The sequence below is a fragment of the Clarias gariepinus genome, chromosome 10 (genome assembly GCF_024256425.1).
Source record: "Clarias gariepinus isolate MV-2021 ecotype Netherlands chromosome 10, CGAR_prim_01v2, whole genome shotgun sequence".
NCBI classification, from domain to species: domain Eukaryota; kingdom Metazoa; phylum Chordata; class Actinopteri; order Siluriformes; family Clariidae; genus Clarias; species Clarias gariepinus.
The window spans coordinates 12,010,237-12,032,720 of record NC_071109.1 but is presented as its reverse complement, the minus strand read 5'-3'; the positions used below and the strand labels follow the sequence as shown (position 1 = coordinate 12,032,720).

At 39.3% G+C, this 22,484-nt stretch overlaps 1 protein-coding gene across 4 annotated transcripts in view; it reads right to left on the bottom strand.

The window, feature by feature from the left end:
• The window catches only part of atrx (ATRX chromatin remodeler), a 45,403-nt gene that overhangs the window by 19,831 nt on the left and 3,088 nt on the right, over positions 1 to 22,484 (bottom strand). For all 4 annotated transcript variants that reach the window (XM_053505428.1, XM_053505429.1, XM_053505430.1 and 1 more), the window contains exons 3-23: positions 21,872 to 21,921; positions 21,652 to 21,698; positions 20,852 to 20,976; positions 20,647 to 20,766; positions 20,433 to 20,554; positions 20,271 to 20,338; positions 17,352 to 19,312; positions 12,226 to 12,292; positions 9,769 to 9,914; positions 8,995 to 9,156; positions 8,678 to 8,804; positions 8,161 to 8,263; positions 7,873 to 8,064; positions 7,497 to 7,638; positions 7,221 to 7,330; positions 5,394 to 5,540; positions 4,373 to 4,550; positions 3,927 to 4,064; positions 3,417 to 3,592; positions 2,527 to 2,644; positions 1,042 to 1,172 (exon numbers count right to left, since the gene is read on the bottom strand). In XM_053505428.1, coding sequence (XP_053361403.1) covers positions 1,042 to 1,172; positions 2,527 to 2,644; positions 3,417 to 3,592; positions 3,927 to 4,064; positions 4,373 to 4,550; positions 5,394 to 5,540; positions 7,221 to 7,330; positions 7,497 to 7,638; positions 7,873 to 8,064; positions 8,161 to 8,263; positions 8,678 to 8,804; positions 8,995 to 9,156; positions 9,769 to 9,914; positions 12,226 to 12,292; positions 17,352 to 19,312; positions 20,271 to 20,338; positions 20,433 to 20,554; positions 20,647 to 20,766; positions 20,852 to 20,976; positions 21,652 to 21,698; positions 21,872 to 21,921 — 4,430 coding nt within the window. The remainder of the gene's footprint in view (positions 1 to 1,041; positions 1,173 to 2,526; positions 2,645 to 3,416; positions 3,593 to 3,926; positions 4,065 to 4,372; positions 4,551 to 5,393; positions 5,541 to 7,220; positions 7,331 to 7,496; positions 7,639 to 7,872; positions 8,065 to 8,160; positions 8,264 to 8,677; positions 8,805 to 8,994; positions 9,157 to 9,768; positions 9,915 to 12,225; positions 12,293 to 17,351; positions 19,313 to 20,270; positions 20,339 to 20,432; positions 20,555 to 20,646; positions 20,767 to 20,851; positions 20,977 to 21,651; positions 21,699 to 21,871; positions 21,922 to 22,484) is intronic.

Sequence of the window (22,484 nt, the reverse complement as noted above, 5' to 3'; positions counted from 1 at the left end):
TTCCTCAAATAATAAAACCCAAACGACAACGATGAGACAGGCACGGGAATCGCACAATGTCAGACAGCATTGGATTAAATAATGACTTCTCGTTTTCAATGTCTTATAGAAATGGTATTTGGCTGCATGTTTAGCCAAATCTAACTGGGTTTAAATTTAGCACTGAGAAGAGCCACTCAATTACATTAACTAAAGCCAGACTTTTACTCTGATTATAGCCGCGATTCACAATCAGGTGGAGTCTGCGCTGGAGTCGACACCGGCCTGCAGATCTTTGGGCCAGCCGGTGTTGACATTCGTCAAAGAAAATCAAGAAGCATGAAAAATAGCAGACATGCAATAACGGCTGGAGTGGAGCTCCTTTAAAGAGGCCGAATTAACAGAGCTGGGGCAGGAGCATGAAATGCCTGTACAACGTCAATTCAAAGAACCATCACGACTGCGCAGACAAGGGGGGAGCTGGGTCGCAAATGCCGAAGCTTTGAACCAATCGGGCGCGGTCCCCGTGTTTGTTTTGCCGTCACCGTCTCCTGGTAACATGAAAGCATATGTTTTTGTGCGTGTTGGGTTCAGTGACAAGTCACAAGTTGGCTAATGTCACTAGCTTGTGATATCCAGTCATTTAGGGTGTGCTCTTTAATTTCTCAGAAAAAATCTAGAAAAATGTGTTAGTCAATGTGTAAGACGCCCTGTTTTTTCGTTATCGGTATGGATTTAAAAAGCTGCATAACGTATTCAATACTAAAATAGCCAGACATACAAAATAAGATATAACAAAGTTATGTATAAAATATAAAATCATTTTATTTTTTTTTAAACCAAAAACTGTGGAGAAAAGCAATCTAAAACTTGTTTTCTGGTTAGATCAAATTGACACACGCTTGCTACCAGGTTGCTTTATTGTTGTGCTCGGCATGCCTGCCTGCCTGTGCGCAGAAAGTAATGACTGTGAAGAAACTGCAGTGTTCCCTGGGTTAGTTTTAGTGCTGATGAAGGAAGAGAGGCTCGTAGCTCGCCAGTCGTGTGCCTTAGTTCATTTACCTTGTTTTCCTTACTGATATAGTCCAGCTGGAGACACCAAGGATGTGTCCAGATTCTGCTGAGCATCTGGAAATCCTGGAAAAGCTTCGTGCCTGCCCGGCCTTTCCCCCCCTCCAAAGCAGAACCAACACCTGCTCGGTAAAAGAGACAGTTTATTAAGCTGTGACAGTATGATATGAAGTTGGTTTTGTTTTTGCCATGGACATGCTGTGCTAACATCACACAGTTTGATGGAAGACGATGAGAATCATATAATTGTTCATTTACCTTTGCCTGTATTAACACACTCTACTAGCTCAGCAAAAATGATTGTATTACACAAGCTACTACTTTGTAGTCTAGTCAGTAGGATTTCCAGGAAACCAAATCACTTGCAGGGTGGGCTAGCTAATGAATTTAATTTTCTCCCTGCCTGTTATTATACAACATTTTCTAATTCTAGTGAGATCTGTAGTTTAACTTTCCTTGCTCTTTAACATAATACCAGGTCTATCAGTAGTTACACTTTACTGTGACCTGCATGACCGTTTACAGCCATGTTCTCAACTATGCACGTAATGTTTTGTCTGCGTGAAAGCATTCTCTATTAAAACAAATGCTGAGATTATTTTTGGCCAAATGTACAGCACGAAAAAAGCTCTGAAATTTTAACTGCTTAACCCATACTGACAAAAAGAAATATTAGGCTATGTTTTTCACTTTACTAAAAAAAAAGAAAATTTGACCCAATTAAAGCAAGCTTGAACTTAAATAAATTAAGTCTGATTTGAACCTGGAGGTCAGTCCTGCTTGGGAACGAAATGCACAGCATAAAACACACTATCCCATGGCCTGAGAAAAAATAAAATAAAAAATGCGTGCCACAGCGTCCAGCTGGCGTAATGAGACACCTGCTGGAAATCTCTGCCAAAACTCCTCATTAGGAGAAAAAAAAAAAAGGATGTGGGAATTTGTCTGGATAGGCAGATCCACAGCAGCTGCCATGCAATCCCCAGCTGCAGATCTACTTTAGAAAGCAGCAACATCCAAGTTAGAACATGACATAACTCAAGATAAGATACTAATGGCGGCCAGTCAATAAGGGGCGCTGGGGCGCCGCCCCCTCCCACTTTTATTCTTAGTGAATCAATATTGTTTTTAAATATTTGGGCTTATGTGATTGGACCATTCTTAACGAGTCTTATTAACGGTCAGCAGATTATTAGGTAATTTACTGAATAGTGATTGGTGTGGAAGCCAGCTAAATATAAGGAACGAAAAAAGTTAAAGAGCTTGGACCAGATCGACCTGATCATCTAATTGAGCAGCAGTCAAGCGATCGTGGCCAAGTTTACACTCTGTGCGTTTCCAGCACTTCTTATGGCTATTTACAAGCAAGTTTCACTTTAATTTTGTTTGCGCCCCCCCCTCCCCCCAAACAAATAAAAGATTTGCACCAGCTGCCACTGTAAAATACAATTTTAGGATTCTGTGAATCATCTTTACCTGTAAAGTGCTCCAGATAGTATCTGTACAGCTTGCACTGCACGGGCGTCATCCGCACAGCCAGCACATACTCGTGCTTAGGTGGCAGGAACTTAGTAAGTGCTGTGTAGTCTCTTCTCTGAAATGGATTACAAAACAAAATATAAGGACTTATTTTGTTGGATTTATCTGGGTATTTACTTGTTACCGATTGTGACATTTTGGGTTACCAAGGTTTAACATAATTTTTGGCCTATAATTTGATAGTTACATCTCTTGTGTATTTTATACAAAATACATTCTCCTGCACATGTATCACAAGCTTAGTAATGTGGCTATATGGTAATGCCAAATAATGACATAAGGTGGCAGCCCTTTTTTTTTGGTTACGGTAAACTAGACTTGAATGTATTTAAAGAAGAAAAGTGCTACCCTAATGCCTGATTTAACTAACGCTAAACTTTTTTCTGTGTAGTGCGTGATTGTTTTATTCTGTATTCCTGACACTTACAACATATTAAATGTACTTTCAGAAATACTGGACTTATGTTTTATTTTGTCAAAACAAAGGAGAGTAAAGGCAAGCTTTTGGCGCTCTGTTCTAATCGGCTATCCCTGGGGCTACTGAACAAGCTCCCGGCTCTTCCTCACTTCAACACCACACCATGTTAGAACGTCGATAGCAAATGGGAGTTGTTTTTGAGAGACATTTTAGTGCCAAATTGCAGCTACGGTGAATATCAGCTGAATTTTCAAAATCAAGGACTAACAGAAAGTGGCTAAAGAGAACAGGATTGATCAACTTGTCAAGTAATGTTGAGCTTTAAAGTTAAAACTGGGCATTACTCCCTCTCTGCTGCAAATTGTGGACATTGGTTGAAACCTGTAGGTGTCATGAACCATGTGCTTACTTGGACGCATCCTGCCAGCATCTCGTAGAGAATGTGTGCTCGCTTCTTCATGATGCGCACGTCGACCATCGTAGAGTCGGCGCACTGGCCATTTTGGATGGGGTTGATGAAACGGTTCCTGAACTCTTTCACAGAGCCCAGCAAGTTTTCTTTGATGAAGTTTACCATGCAATGGTCTAAGGGGAAAAAAGGTACATATTTTAATTAAGATTATTTATATTTGACTACTACAACCCTGGCGCTGTAACTATGTGTCTAGAAGTAGAGCTGGATCCTGACCACTGATCATCTAATTTATGCAGTACTTTATATCTGCACTTACTGAAATAAAAATGTTTAATTAGTATCGCCGCACTTCTTGAAGCAACATACAAAACACAAGGCTTTAAACTTTACAAAAAAAAAAAAAAACATACATTTAATAGAAGTCCCAGTTGTACAGGCCTTTAAAAAATCTCTATTTGCACCATAATAATTATAAACTAAACCATAAATGCATCAGGCACCCACACTCGATTAGGTTGTTCTGAAGTGGCGTTCCAGTCAGCACCACTCGTCGCCGGGTCTTAATGGAGTTCATGGCTTTGGATACGGCCGAGGCTTCGTTCTTTAACACGTGGCCCTCGTCACATATCACAAAGTCTGGACCTGCGAAGGGAAATTCACGAACAGTCGTGTTACAAAATGCACAAAATAGGTCGTAAGAATTTAAAACCAATTGAAAAGAAAACTGAAGAATGAACTGAAGAGTGCATAAATATCATTCACTAATTCATTTTTATTAACCGCTTTAGTAGCCTGTTGTGAGGAGTGGATTAAAATCCCTAAAACACTAAGAACATTCAGGAACATATCCACATACACACCATGGACAAACACGTTCACACCTAGTGTCAATGTTGAGAGGACACTCTAGCACCGAGAACTGAGAGTAACGGCTGTTGACTGCACTTCACCTGGGTTAACGAGTGTCTTTTGGAATGTCTCTTTAAGCTTTTTGCTCTTGATGTTGCGCCCTTGCGTTAGGTTGCGGTACATTTCGTAACCGATGATCATGATGCCACCGTCTTCTTGCCAGCGCTGCAGAGCATATGCTCGCTCTTGAGGCCTCTTCACCGTGGCCAGCTCGGTCACCTGATAGACAAACGCACAACTTTAGAGCGCACAGATCTGACAGCTGTCTTATTTTATCAGATATTAAAAGTTTTTTTTTCTTTTACTCAGCTGACAGGTCAGTATTTAAAACCACAACAAATCAATTATTTAAGCCATTTAATATTTGGACATTGTAAAGCATCTGAACGGTAACTGCTCCTCTGTATTAAGCTCCTTTATGCTAATTATGAGTAAATAACGCTTCTTGAATAAATACTAACGTGCTGAAATGCTGCATAGTCATGTAGTGGAAACCGCAACCCGTCAACATTAATAGTATTATATTTAGGGTTATTTATAGTTTTTTAACAGTTTGATCTCTCACTTGAACTGAATAGAGAATTAAAATAAAGTATGAGAGTTAAGACCTTAAAATGTTAACACTTTGTGGTTAAAATAAATAATAAATTATTGCAGAAATTTAAATATTGAGTAATATTTTTAAATTAGTATTATGTTCATAGAATAAATGAGGAATGATATGAACCATGGAGTTTAATTCACAGTTATTATTTCCTGGCTGAAATAGGGGAATTTTTTTCCCCTTTTCCATACAGTCTTTTCTTCCTAATTATTTTATTACACACCATCTTCATGATTTTGGCACAGCTTTGATTTATATTTCTTTTTTAATTTTACCAAAAATGACTAAACGGTTAAATAAAAAAGATAATTATAAATTATAATAAATAATATATATTATTTGATATCTCATACAATTTAAACAGTTCAACAAGTGAATGCCACCTGGTCATGAGCATTTATGCAGGAGATGAACATTAACTTGTATCTTATGTGCATTGCACACGATCAATTCTCTACCTCTAAGCACTCCTCATCCTTTAAGCCTTCCTGCCACTTCTCGAACTCATTTAGCCAGTTGAGGACGGTGTTAAGGGGACACACCACCAAAGCCGTGGAGAAGTTGAGTTTCTCGCAGAGCAGCACGGTGTGGAGAAACGTCACCACCTGCAGGACGACAGAAGAACAGCTGACGCACTGATGATACTTTAGTGATTTGTGCCTCTTAAAACAGTCTCTAAAAATGTTTTTCTTTACATTTAGCAGACAACACCCTAACTTGCCCAAGTCATTTTGAATTTCTGACATTTATCCCTGTTTATCCTGAATAACACAGCAACCAAATGATCTAATGGGGAATTTGAGCATGGCATTTACATCAGTATTCTGCTCATGGTTTGTCTCTACATGAAGATAAGACCAGTATTAATGCCAATGAAGCGGATCAGCACTTGGACAACGATCAAAGTAAATATGTGAGAAGAAAAACAAAACGGGCACGGGCATGTACGACCGCCAGTCAAACGGATTTATTTGTCTTGAATGTGGATTAAGTGTAAAGGGTGATTAGATGAGCAAAAGTTACAGTCTGATAACGAACAGCCTTGTAAGACCAAACTTCATTACACATTTGTAACAACAATTTGAGAAATGAGAAATTACGGAGGCAAATTATCGCATCACAGACATCCACATCGAATATGCGAGTACAGGTTATAAAAAGTCGCGGTACAAAAAAAATGGATTCCTTTTCAATCGATCGATCGATGCTCTTCAACTGCTGGGCCGCTCTTCCTCTTACTATCGCTCAGATTTCTCACAACCTTAACTACGACACAGAAGAACACTAACTATATCGTACTCAGACACACTCAACAGGCAGTGCAGTAAAAGTGCGGACAATGCATTACCTGAGACACGACACATGACGCATATCAGCTAAGCAACATCCACGCCCACATACGATGGTGGCCTCCACAACATATTTCTTGGCTGTTAAGAGATTAGTCTGCTCTTAGGGATTACGAATGATTTAATATAATAAATGTGCAACAATTGTTTAACAAACGCATAGAAAGGGCGAACAGCACCTATCCTTTTCCTTCAGCTTAACTCTTGCTGACGGATGAACAGCATTACCTACTGCCTACATACGACAGCAGTATCTGGCCTAGGGGACTTTCCCTCCAGCGCAACGCCTTCCTCAGAGACAAGTCTGAAACAAAAACCACAAGTACTGAACAGTCTGAACAGTGTGAAAGCTATGTGGTTGACTTTTGAAAAGGTGGTATATGTCGGTGCCTCATGACAGTTTAAACATGTGACCGCAGTAACCGCCGCTAATGATAAATAAAACTCGAGCGTCAGGACAGCCAACCTGGGTGCACTGAGCTGTATCAGTGAGCATGGTTGTTAAAAATGTTGCACGTGACAGCGTTTCAGTTTTGTACCAGTATACTGAGCACTGAGAAAAGAGCATTTCCTGTGCCCTCGCTAGCCAGGATGTATCACATAGTCCTAGCCCCAGGGTCTATTTAACATCAAGTTAAACAGCCACTACAATATAAATAAAAGCTATCTTTAAAGTAATCTTTATCATTCTGAGTCTGACTATCTGTTTATATAAATCGAGGTGAATAAAATCTTCAACTTTCTATTCTCGTTGTTAGCACTATTACCCTTTTTTCATTTATTCATGTGTCCACTTGTCGTTAACCCAACCTGCATGAGAAGGCCTTTTCTCCCCTCGCACCAACTGATTTTGCTGTCGCTTCTTAAATTTAAGGAAATCCCCTACATTCCCGAACAAATATGCTGACAAATCAAACACGATCTGTATTACTTTACCTGAAGGGTTTTGCCCAGACCCATGCAGTGAGCCAGGATACAACCAGAGCCAGCTGACTTCTTCGTCTTTTTCACAGACTCGCAACAGCAATCCCAAATAAACTGCACACCTGCAGAACAAAACCAAATCACATATAGATTCGTGCACTATGCTAAAAACTCTTTTTTTTTTTTCAGAGTAAACGTTCATTTTAAAACAAAGCATCTAAATCGGTCAGATGTGGTAAGGCGGTTTTGTACACTTTCATATTAACCAACTGATTCTTCCTGACTCACCATCCACTTGATGAGGCTTCAGTTTCGTCACCATGTTTCTGTGGACTTGGACGAGTGGCTCCTTGGTCTCCTCGTCCTCATCAAGCACCAGTTTAGTAGTAATGGGACAGGCGATCTGTGAGGATTCCTCCACCACGATTGTCTAAACGAGTAAGAGCTCTATTATGTACTTGCTTGTTAAACTACTTTATTGCACTTTACTCCCAACATAGCAACCAAACTCTGACAAGGTGTGATTAAATAAAATTACATGTTAATTCCCCCCCGCCAATTCAACTACAGCTGTGTGCTTCATCCATACATTCTGTATACAAAACCCCTTAACCACTGAGCCATCACTCCCAATAACCCGTCACTGCGCCCCCGGTCTATTCACCTCTCGGAGTTTTTCTCTCAGCCGCTCTTTTTCAGCTATTCGTTTACGCCTTTCTTCCTCCTCTTTCAAAGCATTCTGGGTCTCGGAGCGCAGCTTGTCATCTTTCAGGATTTTCCGGATCTTCTTGCGGCCTTTCGGCGTGCCCTTTTCATCCTCTTCTCCACCTTCATCATCTTCCCCTTCCTCCGCACTCTGTAAAAGAGAAGAAAAAAGAAAAAAGCATCAGTGCCACTTCAGCATGTAAATAAAACACACAGTGCTGCACGCCAACAGACACATGGACAGGACCTTGCTGCTCGAGGAGTCGTCTTGAACCTTAATCCGCCGCCGCTTTTTCTTCTTCTCTTTCTGGTAACTCCTTTCGCCGTCTTTTTCAGCTTTTTTGGAGGATCTGCGAGAGCACACTTATCAGGTTTAACATCAGAGGAAAAAATTAACATAACAGACTTTAAATGGTGTGTCCCTTTTTTCTAGGCGATGATATTTTAGAGAGATAAGCTAGACAGGAGGAATGGATCAGATCAGTCAGCCAAAACTGAAGGTAATTTTAAATTAAAGTAAGGATCTTGTTAAGTAAGAAGCTTAATTCTTCAAACGTATTAAGTCTACATAGTTTAGTTATCTGACCTTTAAAGATGGGGAGGGGTGTGTGTGTGTGGGGGGGGGGGGGTCATTTCAGGTCATGTATCGTGATTCGTGTATCACCACACTGACTCCAAAGAATCAGAACACAGATCGAAACAGCACCTAGGTATCGTGCTAATATCGTATCGGGAGGTTCCTGGCGATTCCCATCTCTACTGACCGCGTTCTCCGTTTGTTGTTCTTGCTGTCCTCGTCGTCCTCACTCACTCCCTCGCTCAGCGCTGACTCACTTCCTGACGCGGAGCCTGAACGATGGAAGTCTGAATCAGCAGAGTCATCACTGCTCACTGCAGAAAGCAAGTAGGGGATATAAAAAACAGAAATATGACTGCAAGACAACAGGTGGATCGAAGAGCATGTGTATACTTCACATTTTAACATTAAAAATAATCAAAATAAAATTATATTGTTTTCTTTTTATTATTGCAAAAATGATTTATTGCAAGTATGATGTGATCAGGCTTGGCAAACACTGACCTTTTAGTCTTCCTCTCCTCTTGACCTCTTTATTGCTCTTGGCTGGTTTATCGTTGTCAGACTCGCCCTCACTAAGTGACAGTTTCTTGCGAAGCAGTTTGTGTCTCCGGCCGGCCTTTTTACCGTCCACTTCCGAGCCGGAGTCCGAGTCCTCTTCCTCCTCTTTTGTCATGAAAAGAAGTCATAACCACATTAAATGAGAAAACAATCTAAATCCAAACTAAAGCAGGAAGCCAAAGCTGATAAGACTTGAGAAAAATGTTTTCCTAAACCTGAGCAAGTTTTTTTTTTCTTTTGCACATATCTCAATCCCATTCCCATCATTTTAGCAGCCTAAAATCTCTTAAAGAAGACTCCACAAAGCTGAAAAGATTAAAAGAAACATTTAAGCTCAGACAGAACTGACAACTCCTTATAAAAATGCTCAAGAAATGTCTCCTAACATTAATATATGGAAAATAATATTTTTTTTGGTTAAATAATTTATAAATTAATATTTATTATTAAGATTGGATTATGTAGACTGTAAAAACTATTATAAATATTATAAAATCTTAAACTACCACTGTCAAATGTCTCACACACACACACAAAATTCTTCAAACGCAAGAAGCAAGAAAGACACAGAAAATCTATCGAACCTTAACCGGCTTGAGAGGAATGAACTGTAAACAGTCAATAAGTCACTTACACTTTACATTACTTAGTTTTCAAAACAATACACAGTAGTCGCCATTACAGCTTTCTTTTGTTCTTTGCCTGAAGAGACCTTACCTTCACCCTCAGAGCTGCCCTCATTCTTTTCCTTTGTTGTAGACCTCTCCTCTTTGTCTTTTTGGCAGTCTTCATCTTCTGAGGAGCTGTCGTCCTCTGTTGAGCAATTGGCTTTGATTTGAGCTAACAGCATCTTCTTTGCAATTCTTTGAAAGAGATTAAATGGAGGTCAGAAATCCATAAACATACGAACATTATTGTTTTTTTTTTTGCATAAAGCAGCTATAAGCCTCTTGAGAAGGGATTTTTTTTGTTTCGTTTGTTGTTTTTTTATTTCCCCGTATGGTCGTATAGTTGATACCAGAACATCTCTAGGATTTTATTATCTTACAAATTGGGCATACTGTACAAACTACAAAGACCTGGAAATTATATACATGTTACAAATCCATAATATCTAAATCTTTACGTCCTGTAATGTTTTGGTTCTTCTTTGGCCGCAGCATGGCTGCACAAGACTTCCGGAGTGTGATGTGGTGTCTAACACCAGGACATTAGCGGCGCATCCTTTGAGTGCTGTGTTTACGAGGTGAGGCCTGCATGGGTCGAACTTGTTTCTCCACTGCATTCCAGGGGTACCCATTTAGAACCCTGATCGACAACCTTGGGCTCTTTGTCTGCTATGCTCCGTGTGTGGCGGGTTGTGGTGCACTGGATGTTCTAGTCCCTTTCTTTTCCTTTTGAGACAGCGCGGACATTTTTGGCAATTTGTGCTAACTCGTATTCTAGATTCATTAACATGTAAAGTAAAATTTCAAGCCTTTTTAAAAAATAGGCTTGATATTTTTTTGCTTATGGCTTACAGCTCATAAAAGTAAAAAAAAAAAATCTAGTACCTCAAAATATGAGAATTAATATAGAGTTTGCGTAAATTTATATTTATAAAGTATAAAACCTGTGCATCTTCTGATCAAGTTCAGTACACACATGGGGAAAACTATTATTGACTCTTTGCCACAAGGCCTACATATGTACAACCCAGTTAAATACTGGAACATTTAATTATTTAGCAAATAAAGCACTTTTCATGCATACACCACCCCCTCCTAACCGTTCTGGTTGGCTCATAAATAATGGAACAAATGGTTTAAAAGCAGCCAAGTGAGGCCTGTTCCTTTCTTACTCCATGACTAATATCAAGCAAATACCATTTGCATTTGGTAGCTGTTTACTGAAACTCTGAACGTGAGGTCCAAAAAGGTGTCTACGCAAGTTTTGGTTTCATCAGTTCAAAGACTCTGTGAAAGTTTACTCTGGCCTCTCTGTTCTTGCGCATTACCACAATGATATGGAGTTATGATGTATGGAGCTAAAAATGGAGAAAATGTACCACATTATTTGTCAAACTGTGGAGGCATTGTTATGGCATAAGCATGTATGGCTACCAATAGAACCAGGTCACTGGTGTACACTGATGACCTGACTGCTGATGAAAGCAGAGGGATTTTTAAGTGTATAGGGCTAAACTCTCTGCTCAGATTCAGTCGAATGCTGCAGAATCGTTTATATATGAGGCTTGTTGATAATGCTGCAAAGCTGTTAGGACTCCGATTCATACTGCAGATGGATAATGACCCAAAACATACAGCGAAAGCTACACGAGAGGTGACCACTCGATATGAGATTACGATACCTGGGTGCCGAGTTGATTTATTTGACGATTCTGTACGCGTTTATAACAAGTGTTTATTCACCTGAAACCTGAATCGTTTATAGCTAAAGGCGGATTGGTCGATCACCAGTCATGGCTGTTTAAAACTGAAAACCAGGCAATTCTGGTCACTGAACGATCAATGGATGCATGTCTATTATAAATGTAAAAATGATTAATGATATTGGAGTCAGTGTGGCGATACTGGAATGTCCACATAAAAAAATCAAGATTCTTTTATGCCCCTCCCTCCCCATCACCACCACTACTGTACATGTCAGTCATCTGCTCTCATCCCAACAGATTATGCTTTTTACTAACTTAAGACAAGACTGAAGGCAAAAAGACCAGAAGACAAGCAGCAGCTAAAGGCAGCTGCAGTAAAAGGCTGGCAAAGCATCTTGAGGAAGGAAACTCTGCATTTAGTCATGTCCATGGGTTCCAAACTTCAGGCAGTCGATGACTGCAAAGTATAAAATGCAATCCTTATGTTTGTAATTATGTTAGTTTGTTACATTGTTTATGAGCCACCAAAAATTTGTAAAAACATGTGAAAATCTTGACCTCACTCACATCTCGAGGGTTTTAATGCAAATTCAATGTGGTTGTGTAAATTTGCGTTGAGACCCTCAAGATGTGAGTGAAACTCTCAACCCTTTTGAGGGTTTTAATGCAAATTAAATGTGGTGGTGTACATAAGCCAAACGCTCTAGTGACAATTTGATCTAAGACACATTTACCCCTCGAATCGATTTAAGAGTGGAACTGGTTTGAAAGATTACGATGGAAACAGACTTTATTCATACCTATTTTCAGGATCATCGTCGTCATCAACTATCTGGGAGAGTTCCTCCTTCACTTGAGCTTCATCCTCTGAACAAGATAGAAAAAAAATGTCAGATTACAGTCAGAAGAAAAAAAGATACATAAGATGCTGATAATTATAATAAAATGGTCTAACTCTGGTATTGAATATCTATATAGAAATAACTACAGTAAAACCACGGATTGCGAGTAACGCAATTTTTACTTGAAAAACGAGCAAGTGTTGGTTTACGAGTACTAAGTATCATGTATCACGTAAGCCCTTCTTGTTTCGACGCCGAGCATCATGTGATTACAACTGAGCCAACAGTTTTTCTCTCTTGCCCTGTGAAATTGTGGTTAAACTGCCCTGCTGGGTCATAGTGCGTGTCTCCACTAGTATAATCATCATCTGTGCACACGTGTAATATTTACTATAAAACTGTGACCACGTGTGTGGGTGTGTAAAACATTTTATTTTGTGTTTGTAAGCGCATATGTACAGCATGCATGTACTGTTTCCTATAACACACGTGTGCGCGCGTATGTAAAGCAAAAGCAAGTCGCATTAGAGGTTAAAAATCCATATTCTCTCTCTCTCTCTGTGTGTGTGTGTGTGTGTGTGTGTGTGTGTGTGTGTGTGTGTGTGTGTGTGTGTGTGTGTGTTATGTGCTTGCGCACGCGCGTAATTTGACACCATGCCGGGTCTCACACACTCTCGTCCTTTTTTGTGTGTGAGAAGCATCCCCTCTCTGCTTCACACACACACTCTGTTCTTTACAAAAACACTGCTCTGTCTTGATTCTTTTCAAAGGTAAAGTGCTGGTTCATTCGTTTGTGTTACATTACTGCAGTGATTCCAGTAGTATGCGCTCACACGAGTGTCATTAGCGATGTTCCTTGCTAATTTTTCCGACAAAACATTTTTTCTGTTAATGTGCATTTATGTGAAATCCAAATATGAAAGAAGAAAAGTTTACTGTGTAGGAAAGTCTCATTAGAAGATTAAAAATCCATTTTTCTTCCTCAGCCTCTCGTGTGTGCACGTGCGCGCAATTCGGCACCGTGCCGGTTCACTTACTCTCTCTCGGGACGGAAGGGGCTTCATACTTCACACACAGCGCCTGCGCACATAAACGGAACCCCTAATCTGTCGGGATTTATTTGTACTTTTTTTAAAAAAGGTTAAGTACAGGTTAATTTGTTTTATTTTTTATTTATATTTTGTATTAATTATTTTTATGTATTTATTTATTTGGGCTGTAGAACAAATAATTTAAGTTTCCATAATTTTTTATGGGAAAATTAAATTTGGTTTACGAGTGTTTTGGAATACGAGCCCACTTTCGTAACGAATTATGCTCGTAATTCGAAGTTCCACTGTATATGAAATGACATGCAACACATCAGTCCCATCATAAACAGATGCTGAATGGAACACAGGAAGTAAACACGCATTTAATTGCTTGAAAACAAAAATCTAAAAACTTTTTAAACAGCAACTCTAATGCTTGGAAATGTCTTGTTTTGGAACTGTGATACATGATTACCTGTTAGATTATAGAAAATACAAAAAACAAGGCATTCAGTCAGATAACATGGCAAATGAGTGTAGCTGTAACCATGTTCATACTGTACTGCTCAGAGCAGGCGCTGTTCGGTTTGGTGCATGTTACACTGTATTCATTCAGATCACATCTTTTATTAGAGCTGAGTAAATCTCACTAATTAACTAGTCGAGTTCAAAATTGTGTTTTTATAGATTTTTTTTTATGTCAGATTGCACATACATGTTATATACCCTGCAACTCGAAAAAAATTTCATAATGGGTAAAATTTTGCTTCATATAGATTCATTACATATAAAGTGAAATATTTCAAGCATTTTTTGGTTTAATTTCAATGATTATGGCTAACAGGACATAAACATTTTGTATCTGAAAATATTACGTTTCCTAAGATCAATCAAATGAACGCTGTACATTAATATTGATGTCATTAAGATAATGATGGAACAAATATGGAATTATGTAGTCGACGGAACGTATCATATACAACATATGCTGGGTTATTTTATTTGATTCTTCAAAGTAGCCACCTTTTGCTTTGATGACAGCTTTGCACACTCTTGGCATTCTCTCAGTCAGCCTCATGAGATAGTCACCTGAATGGTTTTCCAACTATCTTGAAGGAGTTCCCATATGTGTCGAGTATTTGATGTCTACATTTATTTCACTCTCATCCTAAACCATCTAAATTGGATTTAGATCAGGTGATCTAATGCGTTACTCATCATTCTCATAGCTTTTACCTAACCTAGACGTATGTCTGGGGTCATTGTCCTGTTGAAAAACAATTGATGGTCCCACTAAGCGCGAACCACATGGAATAGCATGTCGCTGCAAAATGAAGTGAGCCCTCAGTTTTAAATAAGTCACCAAAAGCGTCTCCAGCAAAGCCTTCCCACACCATCACATTGCCTCCTGCTCCATGATTCACAATGGCAACCACACAACCAGAAACCGTCTCGCAAAATCCTCAAATTTGGAGTGATCAGACTAAAGGACAGTCACCCACTCATCTAATGTCCACTGCTTGTACTTTTTGAGTCTATTTTACTTGTTGTTCTTCCAAAGTAATGGTTTCTTTGCCGCAATTCGAACATGCACAACTCAGTCAACAACAGACAACTGTTGCTTCACAACAGTGAATGTTGAAATATGACTGCCGCTTGAACTCCGAGAAACATTTACGTGGGCCCTAATCTAAGGGGCTGTAAATTAGCAGTTTCTGAGGCTGGTCATTATAATAAACTTATCCTCTGCAGCAGAGGTAGCTCTTGGGCTTTCTTTGCTGGGACTGTCCTCATGAGAGCCAGTTGAAAGCACTTAAAAGTTTTGGCAACTGCCCTTGGGTTCTTCAAAGTTATTAACTTATATTAATTTCTTAAGCCAACAATGGATTTTTCTTTCTTTACTCAAGTGAACATTTCTTTCCATAATATGGAAGTGTACAGTACTTGTAGTAGCACTAATAAGGCTGTTGACTCTGTACACACCCTTCCTTTACCCACAGGACAACTGATAGCACACTAAAAAGGCAAAAAAAATCACAAATAAACTCTTGGCAAGGAACACCTATGAACTGTAGTCACCTTTCTACGTGACTACCTTGCGAATCTGATGTTGCTACTGTAGCTACTTCAGACATTCTTATGCTAACCACATAGTTCCATACATGTTCTTTTATAGTTTGGATATATTCAGTAAAAATGTACAATGTTGAACATTTGGAACATATAAAAAAAAAAAAAAAACACTGAAAGGGAAGGCGTATTAAGCTTCTAAGCTGTACTGCACCTGGCACAATTACATCAGCTTTTTCCCCTTGTATTCCTTCTGTGCTCAGAAAATTATGGCCAGTTTGTCACGATTTACTAATTTGTACAAGTTTTAACATTTAGTAGTTAAATTCATAATAAATGAAAAAAATCCGACTTATTTCATGTCACCGTACCAAAAAACACATCAGACTTTTTTTTTTTTTTTTTAAAAACCTGTACTAGCCAACTATGCAATATAGAGTGATACTATATTATCTTCCCACCATGACATTCCTTTGACATGACTAAATCAACAATTCCATTATAACCGCCCCACAGGAAATCAGAAAAGGAAACAAGTGTGAGGCAACATGAAATTAATTGTACCTCCTTTCCCCAATGCAGCTAAATGGAGAAAGTGCGTTTAATACATGACGAACAGATCAGAATGTCAGCTTTTATTTAAACCTCAGATGTGTTAAATGGCTTAATACAACCATGGAACCATTTGTTTGAACTTTAACTTCTGCAAAGTTATCTATATAAATAAAAGGTTTTGTCTGTACATAGTTTAGAGCTCGCACCTTCAATGATATCTTTGCGTTTTTTACATTGGAGGACCTGAATCAGTGGTGTATTTGGTATTCGCCTCAAGTTAAACCTCTGTTAAAAATAGTCTATGAAAATAAAAGAGGTTTTGCCTGTACATTGGTCCAAAAAAATTTTTAATATCTTTACGTTTCATACATTGGGGGACCCGAAACCAGTCTCAGAAGATTTTCTGTCCGCGTGCATGTCTTTCCGGCCAGATTTTGCCAGCATCACGCAAAACTGCCTGGACAAAATCTTATACAAATTTGCCATAAATTACATCCAAATGTTGAGTAGAAGGGAAGTTATGAGCAGTAATGTGGCAGATTATGAACTGCAGGTTTTGACAGCATAAAGTGATGTTATAAACAGTTATGTGGCGAAATTAATTATTTACTTTAAAATAAGCTAATAATAAGCTACTGAATGAATTTAAATAAACACCTACACCGATAAATCTTACTCAAACAAAATATGTTTATGGGATTACTTAATATTTTAGATTTTAATCTTTATCCCATCTACTTTTTTGATTTCTTATCCGTGATTCACTTTACAATTACCGAACACTCCGTATTTGGCTGACTACAAAAGAAAGATGGCTCCTTCTGAAACAAAATGAATCCCGTCTACAAAAACATTTTTAACACTAACCGAAACTAAACACACCAGATTTTACCTGCTGAGAAGGAGACTAAACTGAGATGCTCCCCAAAAACAAACAACTGGGAGAAGCTATGGAAAGCATCACTGAAAAAAAAAAAGAATGGAACTATTTAGTGATGTCAGTGGGTCAACCAAAGCAACCAAATAGTGTTTTATTTAGTTTGAGACTATGTTCCAATACTTCAGCTCACCCAAGCATTAGAGATTCTCAAAAGTGGCACCCTTGTTAAACAAATCTAGATGTAAATATCATTAAATAAAAGCTAAAATTATGATCTTTTAATCTGAAACCCAAATGCATGCAAAGTACATGACGATGCAGTCTTCTTGTATAAGCATCACAATAATTGTCACTTTAATTCAATGTCGAATAACGTTTTTTTAAACATCAATAAATATATCATTTCTGTACACTTTTAATGTCAGTCGATTAGCACATCCACATCGCGATGCATGATGTGCAAGAAAGCGATCAAGTGCTGTGATTTATTTGTCATACTACATTTACTGCACAAACAACAAGACGTTAATCCTTTTCGGATGACTGACCTGATGACTGCTGGAACGCATCCACATGAGGCATCACAGACTCGAAAATGGGTTTTATCTTCTGCTGATCGCCGCTATCCTGTCCGGAGTCTGCTGCTTGCTCCTCCTCCTCATCATCGTCGTCTTCATCGTCACTGGAGGACGACTCTTCTGTAACATTTTCTTTAGATTTTTGTGACCTCCGTTTTCGCTCAAATGATCTCTTTCTACCTTTTTTACCCTCCTTCTTGTTGTCACCTTCCTCCTTCTTGCCCTCGTTCCCCTTCTTGCCCTCGTCGCCCTCCTCGTTCTCGTCCTTCTTACTCTCGTTCGCCTGCTTCTTGCCTCGTTTAGAAGATCTCTTCGCAGCACTGAGGTTCCTCAGACTCTTGATCTCCTTCTCAAGATCCGAGTCATGATTTGAAGAATCTGATTCTTTACCTTTCTTTTTCTTGGCAGCTCGTTTCTTCGCCTTGGACGACTTCACGCCCGAATCCGATTCTGAATCGGAGGAGGACGCGATGAGCTTGCGCTTCGCCGTCCTTTCAGAGGATTGATCAGCTGACTTTTTCGCTTTGCTGTTGCCCGTAGCCTTGCCGTTAGGCTCCACCTCCTGTTCTTCTGAGCTGACCTCCATGCCTTCTACCTGGCGCAGGACCTCTGGGACTTCATCCGAGTCAGAGTCTGACATTCCGACAGAAACTGGAATCTGTGAAGTGTCGCAGTCTTCGTCATTCGCTTTTGTATCATCTGACCTGCTCTTTTTCCTCCCTTCGGACGACTTGCGTAGAGGGGTCGTTTTCATCCTGGGTGAACGGCGGCTTTCGTCCGGTGACAGAGCACCATCCTTGTCTTTCGACTGCATCTTGCTCTCGTCTTTCTTAGTACTTTTAAGGGGGATAGGGGTGAGCTTTATAACAAGCTTTTTACTCATCTTTGCAGACCTTCTACTGGATGCTGTTGACTTTTTGTCAGACGTCTTACTTGATGTGCTGTCTGTTGAATCCAGAGACTCCTTGTCACCTTCTTGTTTTACACAATCTGAAAGGCTCTCAACCATCTCAAAGAGTTCCTCAGGAACAGACGGTGGTACAGACACAATGTCTTTGTCAAGAGAGGCTTCACCAGCTGCTGAATTGTCATTCTCACATTCAGGTTCAGTCTTTGCAACATTTGCATTCGCCTCATTTCCTTTAAACCCACCCTCTGGATTTTCCTCTGAGGGTTCTGCTTTATTTGTGGTTTCCACTACGTTTTTCTCATCCATGGAGACTTTTAACACTGTTGGATCCTGATCTGTCTTCGCATCCAGAACCACCTGATCATCTTTACTCTTGTCAACATGCTCAGAATTGGGGACTGCGTTCGCCACTTTCACATTATCCGCCAACCCATTCCCCTCTCCGTTCTGAACCTCTAGGTCTCGGAACTCTTCATCTAGGGCCTCCTCTAAAGTCGCGTGGACCTTTTTCAAATCGGCCAAAACGGATCTGAACGCTTTCAAATGCCTGGGTCGGACGGTGTTATCACCAAGGTAGACCGGTTCCTGCTTGATGAATTGCACAAACGTGCTGTTCAGGCCGTTGGTCGTCTCGATCAGTTTCTTTGTCTTTTTGACCAGCTCTTTTGGAACCTTCAATGCTTTGTAAGAAAAGGTAAACGTCCCTGATCCGTCGGAATTAGCGTCTTTTCCGTTTAAAGTGTTTTTCACTTTGCCCTGTTTGTGCTTCACGCCGTCGCGTCTCGCTCTGTCTTGGTCTCCCTTTGGCTTCTGCATACATTCCAGGTTTCTCAGAACTTTGTCGCAAGCCACGACAAGGTCTTGAAGCGGCTCGGGTTGGCACACGTAGCAGCGCCACTTGTTGTCTTCGTTCATGATTCCGGAGAGCTCCTTTCTTCCAAGGTTACGCAGAATACATGTTTTGCAAAATGCGTTGCTACAATAGTCACAACACATAAGATTACCTCCTTCAGCACACCACCTAAAAGAGGACAAAGGGATTGATAGGGTTATTAATTAAAGGCATCTGTTTTCTGCATCTGGTCCTAAACACACAGTGAATAAGAGACATTTTACTGTAAGTCAACCAAAACTTTTTTAGAATGCACATAATTGAGGCTATGATAGGTTCTTTCTACCACAACCCTAAGAAAACAGTGCTGGGTTTCCTCCTGCTAATACTCTCATTTCCTAGTGTTCAATTCCAGCCTCTCAACGACACAACAACCACTTATGACTAAGCTTGCCTTAATTAAGACTTAAAGAAGGCTAGGTTAACAATTCACAGCTAAGTGCCTGCCTCTAACCTTACACATTATGCCATTACGCACAAACTCAGTCAGTTACGTCAGTTGTTACTTCTATGCTGTTCTTTGCACAATTACTACTACTTGCACTGTTGTCACTTTTTCTGCTGCACATCAAGGTTGCACTGCATTTCGCTTTTCACTGATGCCTTTTTAAAATGATTACTATAACTTGTGAATTATAATCTTTATATTCGTCCTGCAGGTTTTTGTGTTTAGTATTGCAGAAGTAACTTTTGTTTAGCCCTTACATTACTCTGTGTCTACTGACTTTTTATGTAAAATATACAGGGTGCATTCACATCCACAAACCCGTCTTTGTGTTACGGTCTCTAAAGAGACAATGGTATGTCTAAAAAATAAAAATAACTGAAAAGTAAATTTTGCATAAGGCGGCCGCTTTAAAACAATTATCAAACAATAAAAATTTGATTGGCAATTTGCCCCCTTAGGATATAGATCAGCTGTGTTTCATTTATGCCCACAGGCCCCACACTACTGCTAGGGGCAAGTCATCTTACAGAACAACCACAAGCATTTACACTGGGATGTTTTCTCTAATGTCACTGTTTCCCAAAAAACTCAAGATGATCTTATACATTTGTTTTTTTAGTTTGTTTTGAGCAGACTCACCTGCACTGTTCATCCATCCCATCGTCATCCTTACTGATGTCATCACTCATGTAAAACTTGAAACAAGACTGGAAGGAAAGCAAAGTGTTAATCCCAACGCCTCAGACACAACGTAAACATCAGTGCCATGCTGATGCTTAGACTAAGTTGTGGGATATTTACTTTGCAAAGAAGAACTTTGAGTACAGGATGCTGATACACAGAGTCCCTCTGGAAATGATTGACTTGCTGCCCACATGCAGTGCAATTAACTCTTGAGCACCTAATCTCTTCAAGATGCTCCGCTGGGCAAAAGAGGAAAAAAAAAAAAAAACACACAAATAAAGTAAAAGAAAAAAACACCATGAACAGACGAGTCTCTGAACTAGTGACTTACAAGGACGCCTCCTTTGACCCTCTTCTTTGACTTTGCTTCCTCCTTTGTTACGAAACTCTGGGCCTTTGAATTCATCTTTCCCTTCATTGTTAACAGGTTCTGGCTTCACTACAACTACATCTGCACAGAGTAAACAACTCAGTCGGGTAAACACACATGTTTACAGCAGACTGCATCTGTCCATCATCCCTGTAAAAACTCTTACCGTCTGGGATCTCGTCTATCTCAGCTGTGCCATCGTTTGCACTTTCAGCCACACACTCTTGCTCACATTCATCGACGGACTCGGGCTCGTTTACGACTGTATGCTTTGTTACAACTGCAGGTTTTCTGAAATAACCAGGGGAAAAGAGAGAATATCAAGAAGTTTATTAGCCATGGCTATTAAAAGCATTTACTTAATCTAGGTCATTTAAATGCTCAACATCCATATTTTGCTATAATGAAATCAAAACATCCTTATTTTTGTTTTAAAGTCATTTGAGTAACTTTAGAATTTGATTGATCCATTATTGAATTTCCCATTAGAGAAGCTCCAAAAACGTTTCACTGTGTTTTAAATAGTGGCTTTATCTTAAAGTGCATATTGTAATAGGTTGCTACAGAACAAATATGTTAAAAAATGTGATGGTGTAGTTTCCTCATGTCTTAAAGGGATAGTATTTTTCCCCCTCAGTTTTTTTTATGTCGGTTTATGTCTGTTATGTGCATATAAGTACATTACAATACTTCTTGGTCATTGTAAATTTTCCTGCTCTGCACACGGCTCTTAATTCCAGATTTCTCATTCCGCAAAAATGTATTTCAAAAGTTCTTCTACAAATGTAACTCTTTTCATCTTTTCAGGACTTTGGCGGACACCTGAGACGTGCATTAACTTGTTAACGCAATAATAAAATATGGGGGTGTCCAATTTCCAGTCACAATGAGGCTGCACGTTTTAACCAATCAGGAAACAAACCTGAGCTTTCTTTATAATGTGAACAGAGGTCAAGCTAAACTCACCTCTTGGAGCGCGGCGTGGCCTTCGGGAGGTCAGTTGAACAGCTGGGCTGTAAAACATTTTGCAATTCTTTTTCAAAACCACACTGAATTAATTAAGAGAAAAACTGTATGGACGCTGGATATAATCCTAACATATCAGATATCAGCTGGAAAAATGCTTCCAACTGATTTTTATTAATCACTTGGCAGCGTTCTTAACTTATCTGGGTTGTGTACATACCTTTTCCATTATTTCATCATTAACATTTGATTCACTGGAGGCCATGTTACCTGAAATGAAAAGCAATATAAAGACAAAATGAACACACTTTTATGCTAAACCGACAATACACAGAGGGGAAGGGTTAATTGGGTAAACGTAGCAAATTTAACGTTAGTTTCTTAGACCGATGTCTTTTATTCTTTTAAATCTTCCTAATTATAAAACTGAGAAAGCACATTCCGGTAATGATTCTTGTAGATTTTCCTTTTTTTTTTTTTTTAACAAACTACAACCATGTTATTCAGTTAACATTTATTTTATATAAAGTGTGAGGATAACCACTAGAAGCAGTAAGGTCAAAAAACAAACAGATTGACACTTACAGAAGACTTTGAGTCCAGTACAGTGATGAGACCCTTAGCTACAGTAAAACATTTAAACATTCCTGTGAACATGCAGCGAGTGGAATGTTTGATCCTTGAAAAACACTAGGTAGCTAGTTTGTCAACTAGCAGAAAACAGACATCTGTCTGTATGTACAGTTCCCACAATCAATCATTCACAAACACCGCTCGTACATTACAGGAGTTATTTCCACATTCCACGTACAATCCTGACCTCACTCCATACA